A 24149-nucleotide genomic window follows, 5' to 3' on the forward strand; every position below is an offset into this window, starting at 1 on the left:
CATTCTTGAAAACGCAGCCTAGAACCTTCTGGGACCTCTCTCTACAACCCTGAAGAAATAATGATAATCCTTTGCTGTAAGAGTAATAGACTTTAGAAAAAGCACTGTGCCAAAGTGTTTCATTGAGTACAATGACTTTTGGGTTACATCTTAAATACTGTTAACCAAGCTAGGTACTTACGCGGTATGCACTGGGGCTGGTCAGAAGTCTGGCAACAGGATTGCACCATTCAGGTAATGTCGTTGTGAGAGGTGGACCGGCATGTGTTAAAATAGGCTTTAGGTATCTGTGAAGTTTGTTAAAGAAAATTTCCTGTATGGATTTGATACTAAGGTGCTTCTATAGGAAACGTGACTGTAAAGCATAGGGGCAATCACCTAACTGGATGGAAACAAACAAAACAGCATTTATTTACTCATCCATTACTACACTGATTTTTACCTCTCACCAGTCTTTATGATGTGATGCTCAAAATCTGTCCTGAAGCATAGCAGAATGCCTGAAGTGAACGTCACGAGGTATGTAAATGGAGAAGGAATTAGAAGAGATGCAATCCATGCTAGGTTATCCTGCTTACTGTTCTCATCTACTGTTGCTGTAAGAATGTGATCTTTTATGCAGTAATAACAGGAACTTTAAGATGCAGTTCTATCCGCTAGTTATGTAAGAACAGTAGTGAACGCTTTCTTAAACACATACTCAGTTTTCTGTAAGATTTCTGTCATGGTTTTATGATTTTTGGTTATTGGTATTCCACATCATAACATCAATTGGCAAAGAATAAAAATCAATTCAATTGGCAAGAATATTTCATCAAATATCAAGTTTCTTTATCCTGAGCAGTGTACGTACATTACTTTCTGTAATGTTCTATTTTCAGCATTTCAGTCCATTTGTTTTACACAGTTGTTTTACAACATTCAACATATTTGTTTTACATCAATGCTTTTTTACATAAAATCATGCAAATACATTAAGAACAGGCTTTATGTTATTTTCTCACGTCTTTCCTATTTTTTCATCCAAAAGTGCTTTATTGAGCTGAAAGAACAACCTGCTCATCCTAAGCAAATATATCATCCTTGTATCTGCCAATGGCAGCTCCCTCATGCTTTTTTTACTTGCCAAGTAATTTTTGGTGTTCTTTGGTAACAGATCTGTCAGATTTTTTTTTTGTAGCATGGGAAAATTTTCATTATTGATTGTTGTCCCTCTGTTTTCTACTCCTGTCCCAACTCTCTCCCTTTCCCTCCTTTAAGCGGAAAGTAGATCTAAAAAATTGAATGATGACTTGAGCTCTGCAGAAATATTGTGGAAATAATCAGTGAGTAGCAGTGTACATCTTAGACGTAGTCCTTCCAGTACCACCTCTTCTTTCATTATTGTCTGACACCACTGTGCTATCCACTCTATATAAACTGTCTACTGAAGAAGCTGAGTCATGTGAAACACCCTCAAAATCTCAGTTACAGATTGAAAGACTAGATAATGTGCTTGGCTGTCCTCTATGCTACAGCCATAGTAGTTGTTCTGTAGTGTCTTTTATCTGTATGTGTATTTTCTTCTGTGCGATTTTAAAAAATTTAATTGCATCTGTCAAAAGATCATGTGATTCCTTCATCCAAAGATGAAGTCATATACTGAGTTAGTGGGAAAGATGAATATTGAATCCATTTAAAAAAAAAAAAATCAAATCTGATCAAAGCAACAATCCAGGTGGGATCAATCAAACTAGCAATCTGATGGGATCAAATTGTATAGGAAAGTTTACATCCTTCTGTTTCTGCTGGAGGGAAAAAAAAAAAACCTTCCTGATCCAATTTTATTTGAATCTTGAAGGAAAAAACTTCACAAGTGCCAAATATTTGAGCGTTATTTTTAAAACGCAATGTATGGAAGCTATCAATAAGAGCTGTTTTCTTTTCAGCACTTCAAAAAACAAAACAAAACAACAAAAAATGAACCTGATTAGAAAAGACAAAACTGCAAATAAGAGCCTAATTCTAGACTTTTCATCTTTAGAAATATTGGCGTTGTTAGTACTAACAACTTGAAGTATTTGAATTGAGTTGTCAGACCCAGCATGAAAATTAGAGGCTTTTAATGGAAGCTTCATGTGATTATACTAAGTCCTTCTGCTCTGTTTTTATTCCAGAGTAAGTAACAGAAGATGAATATTTCTCTACATTTCCTCTTTATACTGATGATCTCTTAGTGAGACCTCATCTAAGCAGTCTTATAACTTCATAGTGAACTATATATCCCTCAGTCAGACTTGTCCTGTTTACCTCCTGTGTTTTGTACAGACAGCACATGCGCTTGCATGAAGCCCAGCATCATACCAGATGGGAATAGGGGATGCAGGCTGAAGTAGGCAGCCTACTTGGCCAGCACTAGTCTTCAGTGTGGGGATTTCTACCCTAACCCCTTTCCCCTCCCCAGTCTTTTAGAGCCACCACCACTTTCAGGATTAACTTCAACAAGTATTTGGTTGGTATGCATGAAGTTGAGTGAAGACTTCATTTTGGGCTACGATTGATCTTCTAAATCCCTTTCCTTTTCACATTTGTTGTGCATTGTCCATGCTTTTGTTTTAATTCTCCTGAGATGCTGTTTAAAGTGAAGTCATTTTTCACCTACTTGTTATGATGCTTCTGATGATTCTGTAATAAATTATTTACCTCTTGTTCCTTACTAGTTAACTAGTAATTAATTATTCAGTCCACTGAAAGAGCTTAACTTGCTGGGCCTATTTGTCATGTTTTAATGACCTATGCCGTAAATGCTTTCTCTATTGTTGGCACAGTTTCTTTATAGTATTACAGACGTAATCACGTTGTTCAGTGCAGCATGAAAGAGGAATTTTAATCCATGTGTGATGCTGGCATTTCAAAAGTATATCAGACATGGGTCTGTAGCATTTTAAGGCTGGCAAAAAAACTTATCACACTCCAGTTGCTCTGGCTGCATCTCCTGGGAGAAAGAATTTAAATACAGTAATAGAATAAGATGGATTTTGCACTAAGGCTGCTTTAAAAATCAGAAAAAAAACAAAGTGTAAAACTCTTAGCAGAACTAAGAAATTTCTGCCTAACCAAATCTATGCCTTCCTAATACAGGACTGGGGAACAGACAGCAGAAAGATGTTTTATCAGATGACCTACTCTTAAACTTTTCAGCTCTCCATGGGCAGAACAGGCGTGGCTCAGATACCGTACTGTGTTAAAGAGCACTATTTTTGGAAAAGTGGTGTGGTAGTTTTGAAGTTGAGAAACTGAGTTTGAGATGCCTGCATGTGCACATGTATGGTTCATCTTATAGTCAGTGTACAGTACTGGCATGTTAGTGTGTTATAGCTCATGTAATCGAACACTACATTTTCTACTGAGTGTATCTGTATGTCCAGGCTTCTACTCTCACAAATCTGTACCCTGGGAACCTTTGCTGTTACTTGAACATCCCTTTGGCCTGACAGTTCCAGTCTGTGGTCCTCACTGGCTGGGCACAGTTCCTCTACCTTTTTCACTGCCACCAGACTCAGCACTTAAGTCAGTATTTGCCCACTCCCTGGCTCTGCTTCTGCTTATCTGAGTTTGAATCATATGACTACTTCTTGCTCAGCAATAAACAAAGACAATGCTTTTGCAGAGAAGACAGTTGGCAAGGCAGCACTTTGGGTCTCATCTGCAGATGTATGGCTGATGTAGCCTGAAGTGAACCTCAGACAGATGGTTTGCTGGGGTGACAAAGGGCTGAGCAGGTGAAGCAGGGGCTGTTGGAGGATACAGGATGCTCAAAAGCGACAGGACCTTTAGAGAGTTGCTCATGAAATAGAAAAGTTTTTCTAGAAAGCACATGGATAGCAAACTTCTCAAAGCTGCACAATGTGATATTCACACTGAGCTTACAGATCTCCAAGGTGGAATTTGAAGTCTTTCCTCTAAGTACAGATAATTTAGAGGAGATCTCTTGAGGATTTTTCAGTGGTAAAGCTTGGAATTGCTTGACTTTTACTCAGCACCTTCTCCCTGTCCCCCTCCGAAAAAAAAAAAGTAATAAAGAAATAGTATATATATATATGCCTGAAACAACTGTTATGGAAATTTGGGAACTTTCCTGTCGTACATCAAAAGTTCCACAAAATTACAGGTAATATGAATGAAATCTTCAACTGAGAGTTGTCAGGTAATCCTGATGAGAAATGCTAATGTCAGTAGCCATATATTGAGGATTTCCATTATGCAGAAAATTCTGAGATTTGAAAACAGTTTTTGCCTAGTTTCAGAATGAACAAATTGGAATCTCAATTTTTCTTTCAATCAGTAAACTGAAATGACTATGTTTTTTGTTAAAATGTCATCATCTGACAAAATTTGGAGATGTTGGTAAAATCAGGGTTTTTAACTTAATGATTTGAGGCTGTTCAAAGAGGAAAAAAATATTGTGGCAGAAATGTTGTGACTGTTTTGACTCAAAGCCTTAAAGGAAATGCATTTTTCTTTTGTGCAAGGAGCAAGACCTAGTCCAACTGTGATGGCTTTGTTAAAGAGCAAAATAGTAATTGTTATGTCCTCATTTTCTGTGTGCTTGACTTGAGCTTTTGCGAGAAAACTGATTTATAGTCTGAAGAGGGAAAACCAGAATAAAAAAAATCCAAATCCCATGAGCAGAAGAAATAGCCATGGTTTTAAATACAGATGGCAGCTCAGCTTCAGCTCTGTGAAGTACTGCATTTGGCTCAGAAGGTGTTTTTTGCATTTTGACTCCTCCCATAATGCTGGCTCTGTAGCTCAACGTAATCCCACCCTTCCCTAAGGAGGCAAATACTCTCACACTACAATATTGACTGTGAAAAAGCCCTAAAGTACAGGAATTCTTGTGATACTAATAAAGATTATATCTAGTGGTTTTTTTTTTTTTGAGACTACTTTCCTAAAGCAGGTAAGCTGTGTCATAAGTACACATTTGTTACAAGTGTGCCCTTAAATATTCCATTGCTAGGTGTTACGTTTCTGCTGTAGGCTTAAGTCTCTAGAGGCAAATGTCACCACTCCCAGAATCTTTCCATTTTACAGTGCTTTTAAGGTTTGTGGAGTACTGCAGCTTTTATTTTTAAAGTTACCCTGTTGTGAATAGTAAAATTGGAGTCTGTAAATTAGTTATGTCATGAGTTTATTATTTCTTTTTTTGTATTTATGAAGAAATGTATAGAATATATCAAGGAAAATATTTCTGTTCATTCAATGTTTTCCATAATAAGGGCAAATTTTATTTTGCTCCTTGGTAGAGTTTCAGTTTTTAAAGAGAGAACGAGTTTAACATTAGCTATGTGAAGCATAAAGAGCAAACATTTTCATTTTTTTAAATGTATGCATAGGAGCAAGCAAACCACGAAACTTTGATTATCTGGCTAAGTTCTGCACGTGGCTAGCTACTGCTAACAGCTGACTGAGATTATTTGGTTACTTTATACAGCAGCTTGTGTGCGTGACTGAGCTGGAGAGGCACAGAGACATCTCCAGGTTTTAAATGCATACACAGCAGATTAAGTTTAAGAGGGGTCTCTCCTCCTGACTCTTATGAGAGAGGATGATCTTTCCTCCTGTATGAAGGAATTTTCTTCAGGGGATGAGAAATTATTGGTGTAGGATGATTCAAAAAAGCAGAGCATGATTATATGAAATTCAGTCATTAGAATAAAAAGTATATTTTTGAAAAGAGCACAAGATCTAAGGTGATTTAACTTGTACAGATAACCTAATCTACACTGTGGAAAAAGCTGAAGAGGAGCGACTACATCTGTTCTAAGTGATAATTTAGAGTCAATATTAGTGAATTCTATCTGGCTCTTTGTGACTTTTTTTTATGGAGTGGATTAAAAAACATTCCATCACTGTTGTAATATGAAGTACTAAACAACTGAGGATAAATAAAATTGTGTTGCAGACCTGCAAAGCCAAATTACTGGGTCTCTTTAAGTGATTACTAGGTTTGGTCCCATCTGAGAGCAAGGAGGGTGGATGAAAATGAGGGGTAGTAAAAACTAGTTTAATGAATCCTCACAGGAAAATCTGTTTGTCTGACAGTAAGGTTCCCAAACCAGATGTAAGGTCAGACCCAAAGAACAAACTCTGGCTTTTATTCAGAATACGACTAAAAATTTGAAGCTTTCAGCTTTGAAACTAGAGGCCTCGTAGAGATCTGTGCAAAATGGAAGGAGTTGATAGAATTAATCTCAGTTGAGTCTTTTTACAGATAAGTAGCTGCTGACAGATAAGTGGCTTGTTATCAGGTATGCACTGAGTAAAATGTCTGGTGTATTTGCAGACCATTGGTTTCTAGTTGTGAGCTCAATGAAAAGAAGAAAATTGAGACATCTTACTCAAGTTATTTGAAGTCTATTATATCCCAAGTTTAACACCTCCATGCAAAGAGAAAAATCTGAAAAATCTGAGATGTAAATGGAAACTTGCTTAGATAACTGATAAATTTCAAACTACTCTTGAGAAGAGAAGGATAGGACATCAGGAAGGATAGAAGAATGCTCGTATAATACTCAAGTGGAATATGCAAACAGGCATGAATGTAGGGCAAATTAACATTAGAAAGCTCTGGAAGATGCAGAGTATGTGAGGCAACTAAAAAGAAGAAACAACTTCCCTGACATCAGTTGTACAATGTGAAAACAAGGAAATGACCATCTGTCTAACAACAGCCACTCTCCTCATCGAAATAGAACCAAATAATCATGTCTATATTTTAAAGTGCCCCAGTGGGTATGAATGATGATGTCTGTTACACATATGTAATGGTTATGATGTGGAATACTGATTAAAAGCCATGGAACCATGATAATATACTATGAGAAGACCGTGGTGTACTTATGACATCTGCCATACAATTCATTATAGAAAAACATAATAAAGTCAAAGAGGTAGCTTTCAATGAGATATTGTATAAGAGAGTCCAGAAGTGATCTTCACTATTACTGGATAATGCCTGAAAGCCTTCTCAGAGTCGCATATAATAGTAAATGTCTCCAAGAAAAATAACAGTAAGATAGAAAGATATCCTTCTGGCTACAGTGCAGGAAAAGAAAGAAAAATATAAAGGGTATTACTAGTATGCATATGATTTTTTTTTTTCAGAGAAAAGTCCATGTTTCACAACTGGAATCATTCAAAGGATCTCTCTTCCCCTCCATCAGATACTTTATAGCAGGATATGTGGAACAAAGCTAATCTAGCAGTCTTTCATCAATAAAGAAATACAGGCAAATCCCAAGGCAGTCTTGTCCTGCAGTATCTGAGCTAATTGGAATTGAAACTAGGATGAGTTTCTTTCCCTTTGACTATAGAAGAGTCTTAACAACTAGATTAGACTTAGCTAGTAATTAGGTATCTAAAGTTTGATGTCGTGAATCTTACTCTAGGACATAAAAAAAAAAAAAAAAAAAAAAAAGCTCCTGAGGCAAAATGTAAGAAACCAAACACAACATCCTCCATATCAGGGAAATTAAGAAGGGAAAAAAGGTAAAATAAAAGGTAGATTTCTATGAAATAAATTTGATGTCAGAGTCAACAACAGAAATAAAAGCTTTAAAATCATTAAGCTTGTGAAAACCTAAATGGCAATGGTATTCATAGAAGGAATTTCATCTCAGAAATTAAGAAAAAAGTCCTGGCATATTTGAAGGCGCAGAAAATATCACAGGACCCTTGAAAACTGATATTTATGTAACTTGAGTATAGTACCTGTGCTATGAATGGTAATCTCCCCTGCAGAAAGGAAACTTTTGCTTGTGGGACACCTTTTAGTTTGTTTACAAAACTGGAGATAGCATTGGCATGAGTAAGCAAAACTGTTGTGTTAGAAAGAAGGATGAGTGCTGTGACTTGGTTATGCAGAGAACTTTAACACCTTAAAAAGACTGATGCCATCGGCTTCAGATGAGATCACTTTCAAGCTCTTCACATGAAGCGCATCTGTCATATAAGATGCCTCAGCCCTGGTATTGGCAGAGGGAATGGGTGCAGAAAAGTAACCAAGTCAGCAGGGATTTCTGCACCCTGCATGGATGACGGTGTTCCAGGATATCCTTGGCATCACTGCTTGCTTGAGAATGGACCCAAAAAACAGATGTGGAAAAATGAGAACTGACAGTGTTTGTGCACATTGCTAATACTGGTGGCCCAGAAGCCTAGTCATTTTCAAGATGTAGGGAGACTAAACCTAATGGTTAAACACAGTGAAGTATAAATTGGTTTTGATCTAATGGGTTACTTCACTCACATCTTAGAGAAAAGATTGGATCCAAATAAAGTGAAAGCTACAAAGCTTCTGTTACTGCGATTTGCACTGACTGCCTGGCCTCTGCTATCGGAGTAGAGAGTTGAGGGAGCTGGAAGCAGGAATGGCTATAAAGAAGGTAATGTGAGCAATATTTTCCAAACAAGATGGATGTAACACAGCTCAAAGTAAAATACAATGAAAGCAAGGCATGACAGCTAGAACTTTGGAAGTAGCAGCTGGAATAATATTCTTGTTTACAGTCCTCTAGTGACATGGGTAGAGAACTGAAGCCAGTGCATCAAAGCTATGCTCAAACAGGGAAAGAACTCTTTGGCGTTTTTTTCAGGAAATTGGATATTTTATCTTTATAGATATATCTGCACAATTACATTTAAAATGGTCGACAGATCTATGGAGATATTTTCTGACATATCTCCAGCTTCTTGCTTTACCAAGATTCAAAGAACGATTCCTGTTATGAAGGTGCAACTTTAAAGGGAAATATGATCCTTTTGAGAAAATACTGTAAAAAAAAGCCAACAACTGCAACAATCCTTTTCTTGCAAAATTTTGAAGGATCAGCTACGAATGTAGAAGGGAGGCTTGGAGGAGCAATGCATCTTATATGCTTACCTGTGTTTGTAAATGTTGACAAAAACTGAGAAGCAGAAATGATGATTCATTACATCTTTTAGAAAGAAAAAAATAAAGAATGACATGTGTAGGAAAAAACCAGAATCTTTATCATAAGCTTGTGGAATAAGGATGAGTAAACATGGAGATGGATATTGTGCCAGAAGGGAAGAAATCAGTAATTCCAAAGAGAATGAAAGCTCCAAAAGTTTTTTAAAGGCTGTTTTGTAAAGCAGTGAAAGATAGACCAGACAGCTAATCTCTTGGCCCAATATCATAGAATCCTCAGAGTTGGAAGGGACCTCTAAAGGTCATCTAGTACAACTCTCCTGCAATGAACAGGGACATCCCCCAGCTTGCATTGGTAGTGGAGGTTGCCTCAACCCAAGTGCGAGACCTTGCACTTGGATTTAATGAACCTCACGAGGTTCTCCTGAGCTCACTGCTCAAGCCTGTCTAGGTCTCTCTGGATAGTATCCTGTCCCTTGGGCTTGTCACCTGCACCCCACAGCTTGCTGTCGTCAGCAAACTTGCTGAGGGTGCACTCAACCTCCATGTCACTGATATTTAAAAAGTCCCAGCACTGACCTCTGGGGGATACCACTTGTCACTGATCCCCATGCAGATATTGAGCCATTGACCACCACTCTCTGGGTTTGATCCTGCAGTCAGTCCACTCATAAAATCCATATCTATCCAATTTGAAGAGAAGGATGTTGTGGGGTGCTGTGTCAAAGGCCTTACTCAAGTCAAGATAGATGACATCAGTGGCTCTTCCCTTATCCACTGATGCATTTATACCATCATAGAAGGCCACCTAAGTTGGTCAAGCAGGATTTGCCCTTGGTGAAGCCATGCTGCTTCTCCTGTATCGTCTGCTTGTCTTCCAGGTGCCACAGCGTAGCTTCCAGGAGGATCTGTGCCATGATTGTTCCTGGTAGGGAAGTGGGACTGACAGGCTGGTAGCAATATGAATGTACAAGCTACCCTGTGATCAGAGAGGTGTGCATCCCTACTGAATATAAAAGCAGAGCACAAAGACCATCATTTTTGGGTGAAGCTTGTGGTAAAGCTGACAGTAATAAAATACTATGCGGTCATAAAATTATTGCTTATTTGAACACTTGTGTGAAACAATACTCATTCCTGATAAGGAAGTCAATTCAAAGCCCATGTAACAAAACTGGGGCATGTTCTATCACTATTTTTGGAATAATGTTCTACTTATTCATGTAACATATTGTGCTTATAGGCAGTTAGGCAATGAATAAGAAATCTGCTGGGAGTGTCAAAAAAAAAAAGTCTTTTAATCTTGCTGAGCTGCTGAGAGCAGGATAGTCTCTGTAAAGCCTTGTTAATAGAAAGCTTGTTTAGTTTAATATATCCTCTGAGAACCTCTAGTCCCGTGAGCAGATTGGCCCAAAGATTATGTCTGCAGATTCTCTTGCAGCTTTTTCTGATGTGTGACCCATGTTCCATGCACAATTACCTAGCTGGATGAAGTTGAAAGTCTCTAATGGGTTTGTGAAGAAAGCACATTAAGAAGTGGAGGGCTCAGTGTCCAAAGAAGGAAAGACATTGCACAGGAATAGGTTCCACTGTAATCCAAAGAAAGCAGCCTTCTGGCAAGCCAGATCTTCATTTTTGAAAGTGTATTTTAAAGCAGAGAAAGACCAGTTAGAAAATACTCACAATATAACATTCGTGAAGATATATGGAAATTTCAGAGTGAAGAAAAATTGAGGATAATGAATGATGACAGAGATCCTAGCAGAAGAAAGATTTTTACTGAACAAGAATAACTGCAGCCTTAATAATGCAAGGAGAAATAAATGTGAGGTATTTATCCTAATATTACAGTTTAAAATTCTAAGTTAGTTAAATGAAGTATTTTGCTTAGGGATAACGACAGATTAAAATAACAGTACAGATGATCCATATTAAGAGATTAAACTGCCTTTTGATCAGTGGAGAAATTTATGAAATATAGAAACAAATCTAAAAACTGGCACTATATTTCACGTTAGGATAGCTGTTCTCACTCTTTCTATTGCCTGTTTAGTCTGGCCCAACTCTTAATATCTGTCTTTGTGTGAAAAAGTTTCCTGGGAGGCTGTGAATCCTAGAGAACAGTACTGGGAACGGTATGCTGTGATGGGAGAGGTTTGAGATGCACAGTTGGAAATGTAGCTGGATGGATGTGGGTAAACAGGATGACTTTTGCTTGATTGAAGCTTTGGAAGGGATATCATTTTGCAAATGTTAGGTATTCCAGATTAGAAACTGCAATGAGAATATATAAGACTTTCTACTATTTTACTACATTTTTAGGGGTATGCGAGGACTTAATGAAATGAAATGAAAAGGTACTCACTTTCAGGCAAAAAAAGAGGTATAGTTTTACAGCAGGTATTCAACTTGCAGCAGTCGTTGCCTGAAGAAATCACAGACTGTGATAAAGGGATGTATCATCTGATACTGTAACACACTTAAAGCTGCGCAAGCTGAGACAACGGGGGTACTAGAGCTTAGGCCTCTTGCTCTACAACCTACAAAGTTTACTTGGAGGATTTTTTTGCTTTATCTGCTGCTGGAGCATCAGCACAGTGGTACATGGATCTGCCACAGTATGAGGAAATCTGTGTCCCTGTGGTGCTGTCATTGCTGTGTTTGGCTAAATAATAAAATGTTTTTGTAATCCTTTTTACTGGATAACTTTGATGTGTTACTAAAGATGTTGTGGATATTAGGCAGCAATTTCAGAGAGGTTAAGCCAGTTTCTTAAGGTTTGTCTACCTCATGTCTCACAGTTTATTATGCTTCCAAAGAAGGATTCTGGAGACAGACTATGAAAAATAATTTTGTTTTAATTTGGCACCTTTCTCCTTTGTTTATTGGTGCGATGCATTGCACGGTTACCAACGCTGGCAATGACCAAAATGCAAACAGTAGTAGAGATGGGGAAAAGTACAGTGCAGTATGAATGAGCATGAGATTTTCTTGTTTTTGGTGTTTCATTACAGCCTGAGAGGTCAGCTGCTGGGATTTCAGCCATGAGTTGCTCATAAAACAAAAGCCAGCTATACATTGCACAAACAAGTATAGCAGTTCCATGAATGTGATTTTTTAAAAAACATATTCACTGAGATAATTGCTTTTCTTTTTGTTTCCTCTCTCTGACAGAATCCTTTCACTGAACTCCTAACCAGATATGAGATTTCTGTCTCCTTAATAATTCAGAATGAAGATCACCTTTTTTAGGATCTTTCTAAAATCCATGATGGTACCTTTAAAAAAAAAAAAAAGAAAAAAAAAAAGGCAAGAACTGTGGAGAGTTTGGAAACCTGAAACGTATTTGTGAGCCTACTGGATGTCTTAGCAGTAGTAGTCAAATTTTTGAGTAATTAATGAAATTTACACAACATTGCAGCATAGAAATAGTTGAAATGGTTGGCATTTATGCAGTGTCTGAGAAGATGTAGAGTTAGCAGCGGTCTAACCAGCAGTGAGCTGGCTGAAAGATCACATTCTTCTAGGAAAAAATGAAAAAAATAATAGTAAGAAAGGCTCAAATGAATGTACTTGTCTTGGCCGGTAGTTTGTTAGCGTTTTGCGCTAGACATTATCTAAACTTTGAAGACATGATTTTAAACTAGCCTACGTTTATCTTCCCCCTACTTACTACGGAATTTAGGGTCTAAGTATAAAATAGGCCTAATATTGCAAATGATTTTTGAAAAAATATTAAAACAAAAGAACCTGCCTAGGCTTAGTGCATCATAATTTAAAATAACCTGATATAAATTTTTAAAGTAAGATCTTAGATTGTGATATTGGGTACTAGAAACTTCTCTTATGTCTATAAATGTAGATCTTAGAGATAGATAATTATAGACTATGTATTCAGAACCTTTTTATCTGCAACTTTCAAGGGTGTATATGACTGTAATAGAGTGATAATAACATCTCTTTAACCTACTCATAAGACTGTAGAGAGTTGTATATCTATAGAAAATAGAACTCGTCAGACAAATCTAATTTCATTCTTGGAAAAAATTACAAGTTTGATTGATAAAAATGACCTGCATTTAATAAGCTGTGTAAGACATTTGGAATGGCACTATGATTGAAATTAGCTCTTTACTATATCAATAAGACATGCATTAAATTGATTAAGAACTGGCTGGTTGATAGACTAGAAACAGTAATTGCCAGTGGAGAACTGCTATGGATTGATGAGTGTTTCCATGCAGATTTTAGAGTGATCAGTTTAAAATTTGATAATCAGTAACTTCACCACTGTTGGTGATGGAAAGAATGTATGGATGGATGATATAGATTAAATCATGATAAAAACAAAGCAGTCATTCAGTCACACCTTAGTTGCTTGGTAAGCTGGTCTCACTCCAATGTATTTCCTTTAGTTGCACTCCTGGAAACAAACAAATGAGAAGAGCCAAAAACCTCTGCAGCAACTGTGGATTGTAGCTAAGAAGTGAGGCCTGGGGTGGGGGGAACGATGCATATAAGCACTGAGCTGAGAATACAACTAGTATCAATACTTATATAGACTGTTAGCAAGACTAGTGCTGAAACACTGTACCCAGTGCGGTGGTTCATATTTTAAAGTGGTTTCAAAGAGTTGAGGAAGATGTAAGATCCCTTTCATTCTGAAAAAAATCTGCAATCCCTTTCATTATGCCTCAAAAATATTAAAACTTAATGAAAAGTTAAAATAAGCCAGTGATTTAATGAACCCTTTACGTACCATTATGTGAAAAAAATAACTGATACTGGAAACTTTCAGTAAATTAATAAAGGATGGTGAGCTAAATCTGTGCTGAAAGTTAAAAAAAGTAAATGTTTAAGCAGCAACTAGCCAGTGGAAAACATTCCTAAGGGAAGTAAAAAACTCTCCATTGCTGACTTTTTTTCTGATCAGAAATGGATACATCCCTGGTATGTGCTCGTACATGTTCCTGAGATCAATACAGGATAAAACTCAAGTCTGTGATATCCAGGAGGTCAGAGTGGATAATTTAGAGACCTCTTGTGCTAAAATTTGTTCTTTTTAAATTTAATTATTTCAGACCCGAGAATCACTTTGATACTAGAAAAGTCACAAAGTGTTCTCAATTTTCTCTGAAAAGATAGTTGGCTTAATATTTAAAAAAAAAAAATCTTTAACTTAAGTACCTTTTTTGGTATTTTCTTTATTTCTTATGTGCCTTGTTGTTCCAAATTATGTCCAATGTCTGTGTAACTTTAATTGCTAATCCCTGTCTTTCTAGTTATTTAGCTCTGCTTCACTTAGCTTGGTAACATTCTGCGCAAGCATGTCCTCTAAGCTCCTCTTTGTTCTCTACAAGTGGAATAAATATTTCATTATCTTTGCACGTGAACCTGTAGTTATTGAATGAGTCTGACAAATCTGTATTGCCTTTGTACTCAATTATAATCATTAGCTTGGAGTCTGTCAACAACAGAATGCAGAGGACACATAAATAATTTGGCATCTTGAGGACTTTGTGTATGAGGTACTTAGATGTAAGTATGATGCTAAACAATATAAAAATTACTTGTTTATTGTAGTATCTTTAATACTAGCATTGTACATGGCCTGTATCGCCCTGGATAGCTTGGACAAATGTCTCTCCGTGCTGCAGCTTTCTTTACTCCTATGCTACCCATTCCTAAAAAAACAGAGCAAGGAGCTGGGGATATCTGGATCCAGGAAAACAGGGGAAAAGACGGAAGCTGTTTTGGGGCTGGGTATTCCTAGTGCCTCTGCCCGTGGCAGTTCATCATATCCCAGGGATAGATGCTAACCTTCTGGGCAGTTGGTGAGATGCAAGAGAGAGACACAATGTACAGCTTCCAGAAGCAGGAACAGCTCCCTACCCAGAAGGGTTAACAGTATGACAGTAGTTGGTAGGAGCTTGATGACTTGTCAATATCAGTATCATGAAAGACATAAGTGCAATTGCCTCTTTTTAGTTTCACTTCAGCCAAAGGAACATCTAAGAAGGAAATTTTCCCTTCATCTGTTCCTCTTGGATGAGTGGCATTGCCATGATCCAGGTAAAGACTTATGACAACCTTACTACAAATGCTTTTTTGACCATGTTGCTAATCGTTTTCTACTGGATTACCATTGGAGCAGCTCCCTTGGCTATTTCTGTATCTTCATAGGTTGCAGGCAATAGATATTTCTGTCTCTTCACAAGCTATGAATTTCCATATCTAAGCATGACAATGGGAAATTATTCTGGATTCTGTCATAGCAGTTCTTGACTATTGCACATCCAGGGAAGCTCTTTCTGATCAGAAAACAATTCTTGGGAGGTGACAAGTTAACATATACAATATAAATATCTTAGATTTCTCAGATAATAATGCTTCTGGGTTTAGATACCTAGTGCTTCAAAGAAAAGTCAGAATTTTCCAAGGACATATTTACTCAGCTGAAAGTTTTTTTCCTATTGAGAACAGTTGTGAGAGAAAATACTTGACCAGCACATTTAGGGCTGAACCATACATACAAACACAGCTTTGTCTGACCTAGGATAGCTGTCAAGGACAGAAGATTATAAATTGGGGTAAGAGGCAGCTACATTAGTCTGTCCACAGTACTAAGCAAAGTCTTTGCATACTGAAGGAAAAGGGTAATCAAGGACATTAAGTTATATGGAAAATTGGATAAAATGCAGTGTGTTTTAACAAAAGCAGATTGCGTCAGGCTAGACCAGTATCTTTCTTTGATAAGATAAATGATTTGCTAGGCAAGGTCAAGGTAACAGATCAAATATATGTAGGTTTAAGTAAAACATGTGAGCTACAATGCCTCATGGGGAAAATATTCAAGAGAGAGACAAAAGGGAATAGAACATATTACAAGATAGAAAAGAAATTAATTTCCCCTGTAGGCAGCTTGGCTCATCTTACAAAAGGCACTGAAGAATTGAGAGAGGTTGTGTGAAGTGTGCCTTGGGCCCTACTCCTATGATTGGACCTTTAAATATAAGTGAGGCTGAAGCATGAAGCAGTGCTCACAAGTGGATTTTATAAAGAGGTGTGAATTAGGATGGTATCACCAATACAGAAGACGATTAGATTTCTTTAGCAAAAAGAGAATCTTAATAGATTCCCTTTCTTAATAGAAAGGGAAGAAATTTAATACCATCAAATATGATCAAGCACCCAGTGACTAATAGAATGACAACACATTGCAAAACATTCTTGCTTAATATATTTTCCTCCTTAGCTGACAAGTACATAGACAGTAACATCACCCTGTAAGAGAAGGAAAGCTGCTTAGTAGCAGGAGTGCAAAAGCAATGTGGCTCTGAGCACCTGTAAACAGATGCAATTTTCTCAAGAATTGCTTAGATAAATTACTTAGGCATAAGGAGATTTATCACTCCTCAATAACAGCTTTTTGGGATATTTTTTGTAATTCCTGGATATGGCTATGGGAAAGTACCACTTGAATAACATGAACTTAGGTTTGCTTTCTTTCAGTATCTAAAGGGGAGCTACAGGAAAGAAGGGGGCAGACTCTTTAGCAGGACCTATGGTGACAGGACAAGGGGAAATGACTTCAAGAAGGTAGATTTAGATAGAAGATAAGGAAATAGTCTTTTATAGTGAGGGTAGTGAGGCACTGGCACAGGTTGCTCAGAGAGGTGATCGATGCCCCATCCCTGGAGACTTTCACGGCCAGGCTGGACCAGGCTCTGAGCACTCTGATCTAGCTGTGGGTGTCCCTGTTCACTGCAGAGGAGTTGGACTAGATGACCTTTAAAGGTCCCTTCCAACTCTGAGGATTCTACAATTCTAATCCAGCAAATTATTGACTAAACTAAGATTCTCATGTTCTGAATTCAGAAGGTGGTATGTTTCTGTAGGCTGCTCTATTTCTGAGAATTTATTAATGCAACTCTCCCTGCTTCTGAATTAAAGTGTCTTTAAAATATCTTCAAAAAGAGGTACCATTTGAAATGCAGAGCCTTCTGTGTCTAGTTCAAAGTCTGGATAAATAGACAGATTTTTCAAAAGACTTTGGCAGTTCTTACTGAATGTTTTTTTCTATAATGTTAATTATTTTTAATTCACACTGTGAAAGTCCAACAAATGAGATTTTAAAAGGACTATGTTTTGAAACCTTGATATTAGTTATCTCGTTTTTTGAGAAAGAGACTTGAAACTGCGAGAAATGAAGGGTGAAGAAATTTAGAAACTATTTTAAACTAGTGGAGGCAGTTATTGGAATAATATGACCTTGTGGTAATGAGACACCTGATGATGTTTTGGTGTCCTATGACAAGCAGTTTAGTGAACTCATGTGGTTTCCAAGGTGATGGGCAGGTCTGCTACATGAAAAAGAATATTTGGTCTGGCTGTTATACCGTCCACAAGGTAGGTAGTGAGGTGTGTTGGAAGGTGCATGATACAAGAAAATAAAAGGTCTGTATGCTTCCTAGTCTTTTACTGACTATATTTGTGATATTTGATGGGATGCTTAGCTTTCCATATCTCCCTACCCCCTCCCCCCCCTTTTTTTATCTTTAAAATTAGTGGTAAAGACAGTCATCTTATCAAGTACTTTGAAATCTATGGGTAAAAAGTGTGTGTCACACAATTCCTAGATATCCTTTCTGACAGGTATTTGCAGAGGAGTTTAAGGACTGGACAAGAGGAGAAACTGAGACACTGCCTAATATGTCTGTTCTGCACCAGAGCATGGCAAGTTGGTGGTGTGTACTGCAACAATACAGGGCTGTTCCTTGCTGTGTTTGTATCATTTACTGCAGATGTAATCAGAAGTTACATTCTCTCCTTATATAATTCCCTCCTTGATTTTGTTATTTCTTGTCATTCCTCTTGTAGCATCAGGCTGATTGTCATTAACAGTAAAGTGCACTGACAGTGCGAGCAAGGTGCCTGGGAAGTGTGTGCTTCCCCTCCTGTCACTCTGGGACAGTAAGTGAGGCGTTCTGTGAACCTTGTCAGGTGAGCTAACCCAAAGGAGATGGCTACTACCTCCAAAAGAAAAGGCGACAGCACATTTTTTACAGCTGCAGTGACTTTGTCAGAATAGATGAATTGTGCTCCTATGTTAGTTTAAGGATGAGGCAGAACTTTTGAACAGCAGAGATCTGAGATCCTATGTGTAGGTAGTTTTGTTTAGCAGCGTCTCAGCAAGATCACCAAATAAAATAGGACAGCTAATTCATGGTCTTTAGTCATGTCCTGCTGAGCTGCATTCAGGTTCTGTCTTCAGCATCAAAAATCCCCAGAAAATACTTTGTGGTTTCACTGAGGCTTCAGGTGGCAGGTGCACCTTCTAGGGAGTGTCTGTAGCCCTCTGTATGAAGTCATTCTGCTTTGCTCTCTATGGCATGATGTTTACCTGCAGTTTAATTTTTAGTTAAGGTGTAGCAGTAGGTCCCTGTGGGCATGTAAGTGTAAGAAAGCATGAAGATTAACATGAATGGGAGATTCAAATACACAGTACTAGTAATAATGTAATTTTGATTTTCTTATGGATAATATGGTGCTACCTAAAAGCACCCCACTCATACTAGACAGTATATTGCAACTGAAATAGTATGTGTTAAGAAACATTTGCTCAAATTAAAATTTATTTCAAGGAAATTAAATATTCGCACAATGGTGGAAAATCAGCTCTCTTGTACTCATTACAAGTGCTGGTAAGCTTTACTTCATGGCACTTCTGTGGCAGTAGGAAAGCAGCTAAATTACTTGAATTCATCAATCCAGTTTTGAACGCTCTTTCAATAACCAAGAGACAGTTGCTTTACGAAAGACTTGTGATTCTATTTCCTCTCTCTTGTTATCTGGCTGTCTGCTGGGCAAACTAGATATGGGAGAGGAGGCTCACCAGCTTTAGCCTTCTCCCTATACTTGCTAACCCCTGATGTGTGGTTGGATGGTAAGGAGCTGGTGAAAGCCCTGCAACAGACAGTCAGAACAAGAACTTCTGTGCACTGACAGAAGCGGGTCTCAAAAACATTACTCAGTTTGTATCATAGTGCATGGTGCGTGCAGAAGGGATGGACTGACAATAGTAATTCTCTAACATTTGAAACGGTGACACTGCAACTCTTAAAGAAGAGTGAAGTATTTTGCTATGCTGTTGATATTTAGTGGGATCCTGCTAAGGGATTGCACGCTAAATGCCGTAAGTGTTCATTTGCACAGTCTGCCCTTTTTCCTGTTCTTCTAGGAATCTCTCTCTTTTCTTTTTCCTCACTTCCTCAGATTTTATCTGATTGACAACATTTTCTTGGGTTTGCCCCACTTTATCATTTGTATCCCTCTGAATTAGGAGTTTTGCTTCTGCCACTGTTGAACCATCCTAACTCACATTATCAACCTGTTAAATTTCCTAGAAAGCATGCTCTTTGTCTGTGTTGCCTTATGTTGTGGAGCTTCCTTAGAAAAGTTCTACTGATTTAAACTCTAAATATGTAAAGTTACCCAAACTATCTTCTTAAAGCTTGCTGCTGCTAGGCCACAGTCACCCATTTCCTCCACACTCTCTCCAGAACCAAACGCTATCCCTAAATGCCCAGATAAGGTGCAATGATTAATAATAATTTATCTTCCAATACTGCAGCCTATTCTCCTGTCAGATAACTGTCTGGTAGTTTCATTCTCTATCTCCTTCCGTCTCTATGGTAATGTGTCTGGCAGATTGTTTTCCTCTGTGTTTTAGAGGAGTTTGTTTGGTTTTGATGCAGTGTTGAGCACACTGTAGGCGCCAGTTTGTTACTGAGAGTTCTGAGAAGCAGTGTAGAAATAATAAAAACATAAAGCAGGATTTTGCACTTCTATTGTGCAGGTTTTCCAACACAATGTTCACACACACATAGTTATACCCACACTCCCATCCATTTTACTCTCTACCTCCAAATTTTACAGCTATAATGATTCTTTTAAAAAATGGTTCCTATTCATATGATTTTACTTTGTTCAGTTAAAGCTCAAAATTGCACTAGAGAATTAAAAACAACAAAACCTCTGAAAAGCCAAACTCATAAGAAATAAGATACCTTTATTGCTTTTCATTTTGTCTTCCAAATGGCTCTTACTCAGTATCCTTTTATCCAGTGCAGGAAAAATTTCTTCAGAATGAGTTTCCCTTTAGCTTTTGGGTATGAATGCACCGATTTTCCTACTGCCACTGAATATTATCAGACCTTGAAACTGGCTGTGATGAATTATAGAATGCTACCGTCAATCACAGCTGCTGATCTGAGTTTTATTGGGACTGAAATTGACAATTCCTAGCAGTTATTATGTTGTTCAGTGCAACATAGTCGATGCCATTGCCAAATCTCCTACAGAGGCATATAGATGTATGGTCTTAGGCTATCGTATTAAAAATCTGTGCATTTTTTTTCCTCTTTTAGAGGAACTAGTGGTAAATTAACTATTAGAAAAGGTGGATGGCACCTTTATGCAGAATGACATTCTTATTATGATGTGTTTGTAAAGCTAAGTCCTCCAAGGCTTTATCTTTTAAATGAAGTAAACTTCTTCCCTCTTTACAACAAGAACGACCAAATTGTCATCTTGTCATCTAGTCTCAAAAGCCTTTCAAAACATTCTCAATCTGGATAACTAAATCTCATTAAAGGATTAATTAAGTATCTTTGCTTATAGATATGGAAAGACTGCAAAAATATTACTGAAAACACAGGAACATTCTCAGGTTTTGATTCTAGGACTTGTCATAATTATATTTTAAAAAAATAGTTGCAACAAACAAATGTAAAAAGACCAGTTTGTTTCACAGACTTTTGGAGTTCTACTCACATTGCTGCTTTTAATGAATACATAACTTGCTGATGGGTGTTTGAATACACAAAATCCCCCTAAGGCTATTTGTGCACGTGTGCAGATGAATGTATGCACACCAGGAGCCAATGCAAAACACAGATGTTAACTCTGAAAAATTGATTTGTTTGTAAAGTTTATTCTGTTTGTGGAATTAAATTTTGGTATCTCTCCCAAGAACAACCAGAGTGCTCAGACTTTTTGCTAGTTTTGCTACTTTATTTATTAGCTCAGGGTATGTTTACATTCAGAGCTGTACTACTGAAACTTAAATCAAGCAATTCACTCAGAAATTAGGTTTGTGGAGTTCCCAGTGAACAACAGGTGTCCACTCAAAAATCTGCACCACTTTCAATCAGTTTTAAAATATCACTGTTGAACGAGTATAACTTGAAATAAAGGTTGGGTATAAGTTCCCCAGCCTACTTAATTGGGTAATGCTGAGAGCAGGGGAAGAGAGATTTTTTTATAAGTAATGCTGGCAGACCTGTAGTCACATAAAGCAAGCTGCTGGCTAAAAAGAATTAGCAAGCTTGTGCAACACAGTCCTCTAAAGATGGACAGCTTCCCTTTCTTATATCCTGTCTAGCCAGTGTGGCTGGGCAGAGGGTTCTATTCTGAGACACTACCAGAGCTGGAAATGTCTCTGAGAACAGAGAAAGAAGTACCTCATTTTCATAATCAGCTGTAAGTAAAGTGTGGTGATCATTATATTATAGGTTTTTTTTTATTTTTTTAAATTGATGTTAAGATTTACATGTAGTGATGATATAATTTCATTGTAATAGGTCAGGGGATTCAGCTTTATAGCCCTTGCTGGTATTCCATTTTCTCATTGCCCTTTGGACCTTTCTTATTTGTGTAGGCACATGCACAGGAATTACAGCACGGGCTGCTGAGGTACTGCAGGGTGCTTATCACAATAGTTTCTGGAACAAGTTCTTTGGGGTACTTTGGCATTGTAATGCTCAGTATCGTACCACCTAGCTCCAAGAACCCTGAGTGCCTGCTGCACTCATGAGCTCTGGGTTCTGTAATAACCAGACTTAAGCATAAAGAGATTCCAGGGCCCAGATGAGCCATGGAAACTGCAGACAAATGAAATGCTGATGTAGACTGGGGAGCATAAGTGCCTCCCCTTGTTCAGGTCTCTGCTCTGGCAGGTACTTCTAGTAGCAGATCTCTGTCCCTCCTTGGGGCCTTGAACTGTAATATGGTGTTAGTTACCCTTTGTGACAATAATGCCCCCTCCCTTCACTCTGAACACCTCATGGCACAGGGGCTTGAGCATGTTGGGGAGACTTTCTTTCAGATTTACTCTGTGTGATCCAGAGCTGAAGTCTGAAACAGCAAGGATGGTGTGATGTTCTGTGGTGGCTATCAGTTTGCCCTGTATAATGTTATTAATATTTACTCCTTTAGACATAGCCTTGAGCCTCAGTTTCCTTCATAAGGCACACGTGGGCTTTAGAGTCCATTATTCTCTCTACTTCATTGAGCATTTCATTACTTAGACAAGATAAAGTCACTGCAATAGGAGAAAAAGAGGTATAAGCACCTAAAGGGATTCCCACTTCTTTTTTTGAACTGTATACTGTATGCTCTTGTATAACTTACATAGCCAAGAAGCTCTGCTGGGATGGAGAAAACCTGCACAGTCTTGTCATCTGAGCACACCTGGAGAATTGGAGCAGACTGGTGGCATAGATGGAAGGTGACAATGTTCTGAGTTGTGCTCCAGGATGATGGTAGCAGTTCAGTTGCTTGTTTGCCCCCTGGTGGAAATGGCAGACACTCAGGGCATAAATTTAGCACCACAAAACGCAGGTGCTTCTGTGTTCGCAGACAAAAAGCATCATGTCTGCTGTTTAGGTTGATAAGCATCAGAATACATAAGAGCTTGGAAGCTTCTAATTTATTTTGGATACTTCTGGAGAAGCATTACAGTATGCTGTTTTTCATGCTTTTATACCAGTTGAATATACTGAAAATGTGCCTTTCAATTCAATGGTATTGTTTCTTTGGGTTTATCCTATAAATTATGCTATAGCTACTATATGAAACAAGATTAGAGTCCTAAGTACACCAGGAGCATAATATATATTTTAATTTACTTCAGTACTGCAACCCATTTGAGAAAATTACTTACACAATAATATGAGGAGTAATTCATGCAAGATGCCTGTGCAAATCAAGTCAGCGTATACTAAAAGCAGCAAGTAATTGATATTCTTGGGTCACCGACTAAAGAAAATGAAAAGGCAAGAAATATTGTAGTAAGTCTAAGAATTAGCAACTTTATTTAGGAATCTGCCTGCAAAGTGGAAATTTATGTAATTCCATTTACCCTACTTAGCCACCTGAAGTATTTACTCTAAAATTGCCAGCTATTCTTTAACTTGGGATTACTCCTCTCTGCTTCCTAATGCACCACAGTCCAGCACTGCTTTCTGCGGGCTGAGATCTTATCCAGAGGATTATTGTCAAGTCACGACAAGGATTTCCTGTACTGAAAAAGCCAGGTTTGTGGGATGCAATATTTCCTAATACAGTAGACCCTTTTCGAAGATTTTAACCCTTTTTATTTCAGTATTCAGATAGATACAGCATCTGTGCATTTGAGGCTAGATACTGGAAAAAGAGGCCTGGGGAGTCAGCAATGAAAGGTGTTCACAGAAAACACATGCAGAAAAGAAACACAGTGTTCTAAAAAAAAAAAAAATAAATCAACAAGTAGATTTTGACAATATTAAGCAGTTCTCTTGCAGGACTATTTTTGGGTGATCTTAATGATATAAATGTTACAAAAAATAGGCAAAATAATCAAGCCTTACTTATATCTTTACAGATGTGTAGTAGTGCTTTGACAACTAATCCAAAAATTAACAGATTTACCTATCTGTTCTCTCAAAATATTCAGTCTCTAAAAGTCTTCTTGGACTGTTCCTTCATCATCTGAATGCTGTCTGCCTCTTCTGTTCAGGGCTCTGCTCCTCAGTAGTCAGGGCTTTGGAAAGAAGGTCATGGTAATTATATTAAGCCACAGGGAAGAGGAGAGAGAGAGTAGTGTGGGAGATGTGTGAGAACACACAGAGTGGAGACGACTACTTAGCGGGCTAAGTTCCTTCCTTGGTCACTGTTACACTTAGATTCCTCTAATATTCCTCATTGTCTAAAGCAATTTATGTGTATTACCAGGTTACCATTTCAGTCACAAATAAAATAAATATCTTGTAATCACCGCTCCCCCCTCAGACATTTTCTTTACTCTTTTTATATAGCTGTTTTTCTTTGCCTCTGTGTCTCAATTTTTAATTTACCAATAATAACTAGTCTCCTCATTTTCCCATTCAGCGTT

The 24149-nt window shown here is 37.8% G+C and overlaps 1 protein-coding gene across 4 annotated transcripts in view; it reads right to left on the bottom strand.

The window, feature by feature from the left end:
- The window catches only part of SLC9A9 (solute carrier family 9 member A9), a 187400-nt gene that overhangs the window by 1180 nt on the left and 162071 nt on the right, over positions 1–24149 (bottom strand). For 2 of the 4 annotated variants that reach the window (XM_021395850.1, XM_021395851.1), the window contains exon 15: positions 182–287. The exons of 1 other annotated variant lie outside the window; for it this stretch is intronic. In XM_021395850.1, the coding sequence (XP_021251525.1) occupies positions 182–287 (106 nt within the window). Of the gene's footprint in view, positions 1–181; positions 288–23062; positions 23799–24149 lie in introns of those variants that run through there. One more of the 4 variants, XM_021395853.1, reaches the window with a different exon arrangement.

This window comes from Numida meleagris, chromosome 4 (assembly GCF_002078875.1).
Source record: "Numida meleagris isolate 19003 breed g44 Domestic line chromosome 4, NumMel1.0, whole genome shotgun sequence".
NCBI lineage: Eukaryota > Metazoa > Chordata > Aves > Galliformes > Numididae > Numida > Numida meleagris.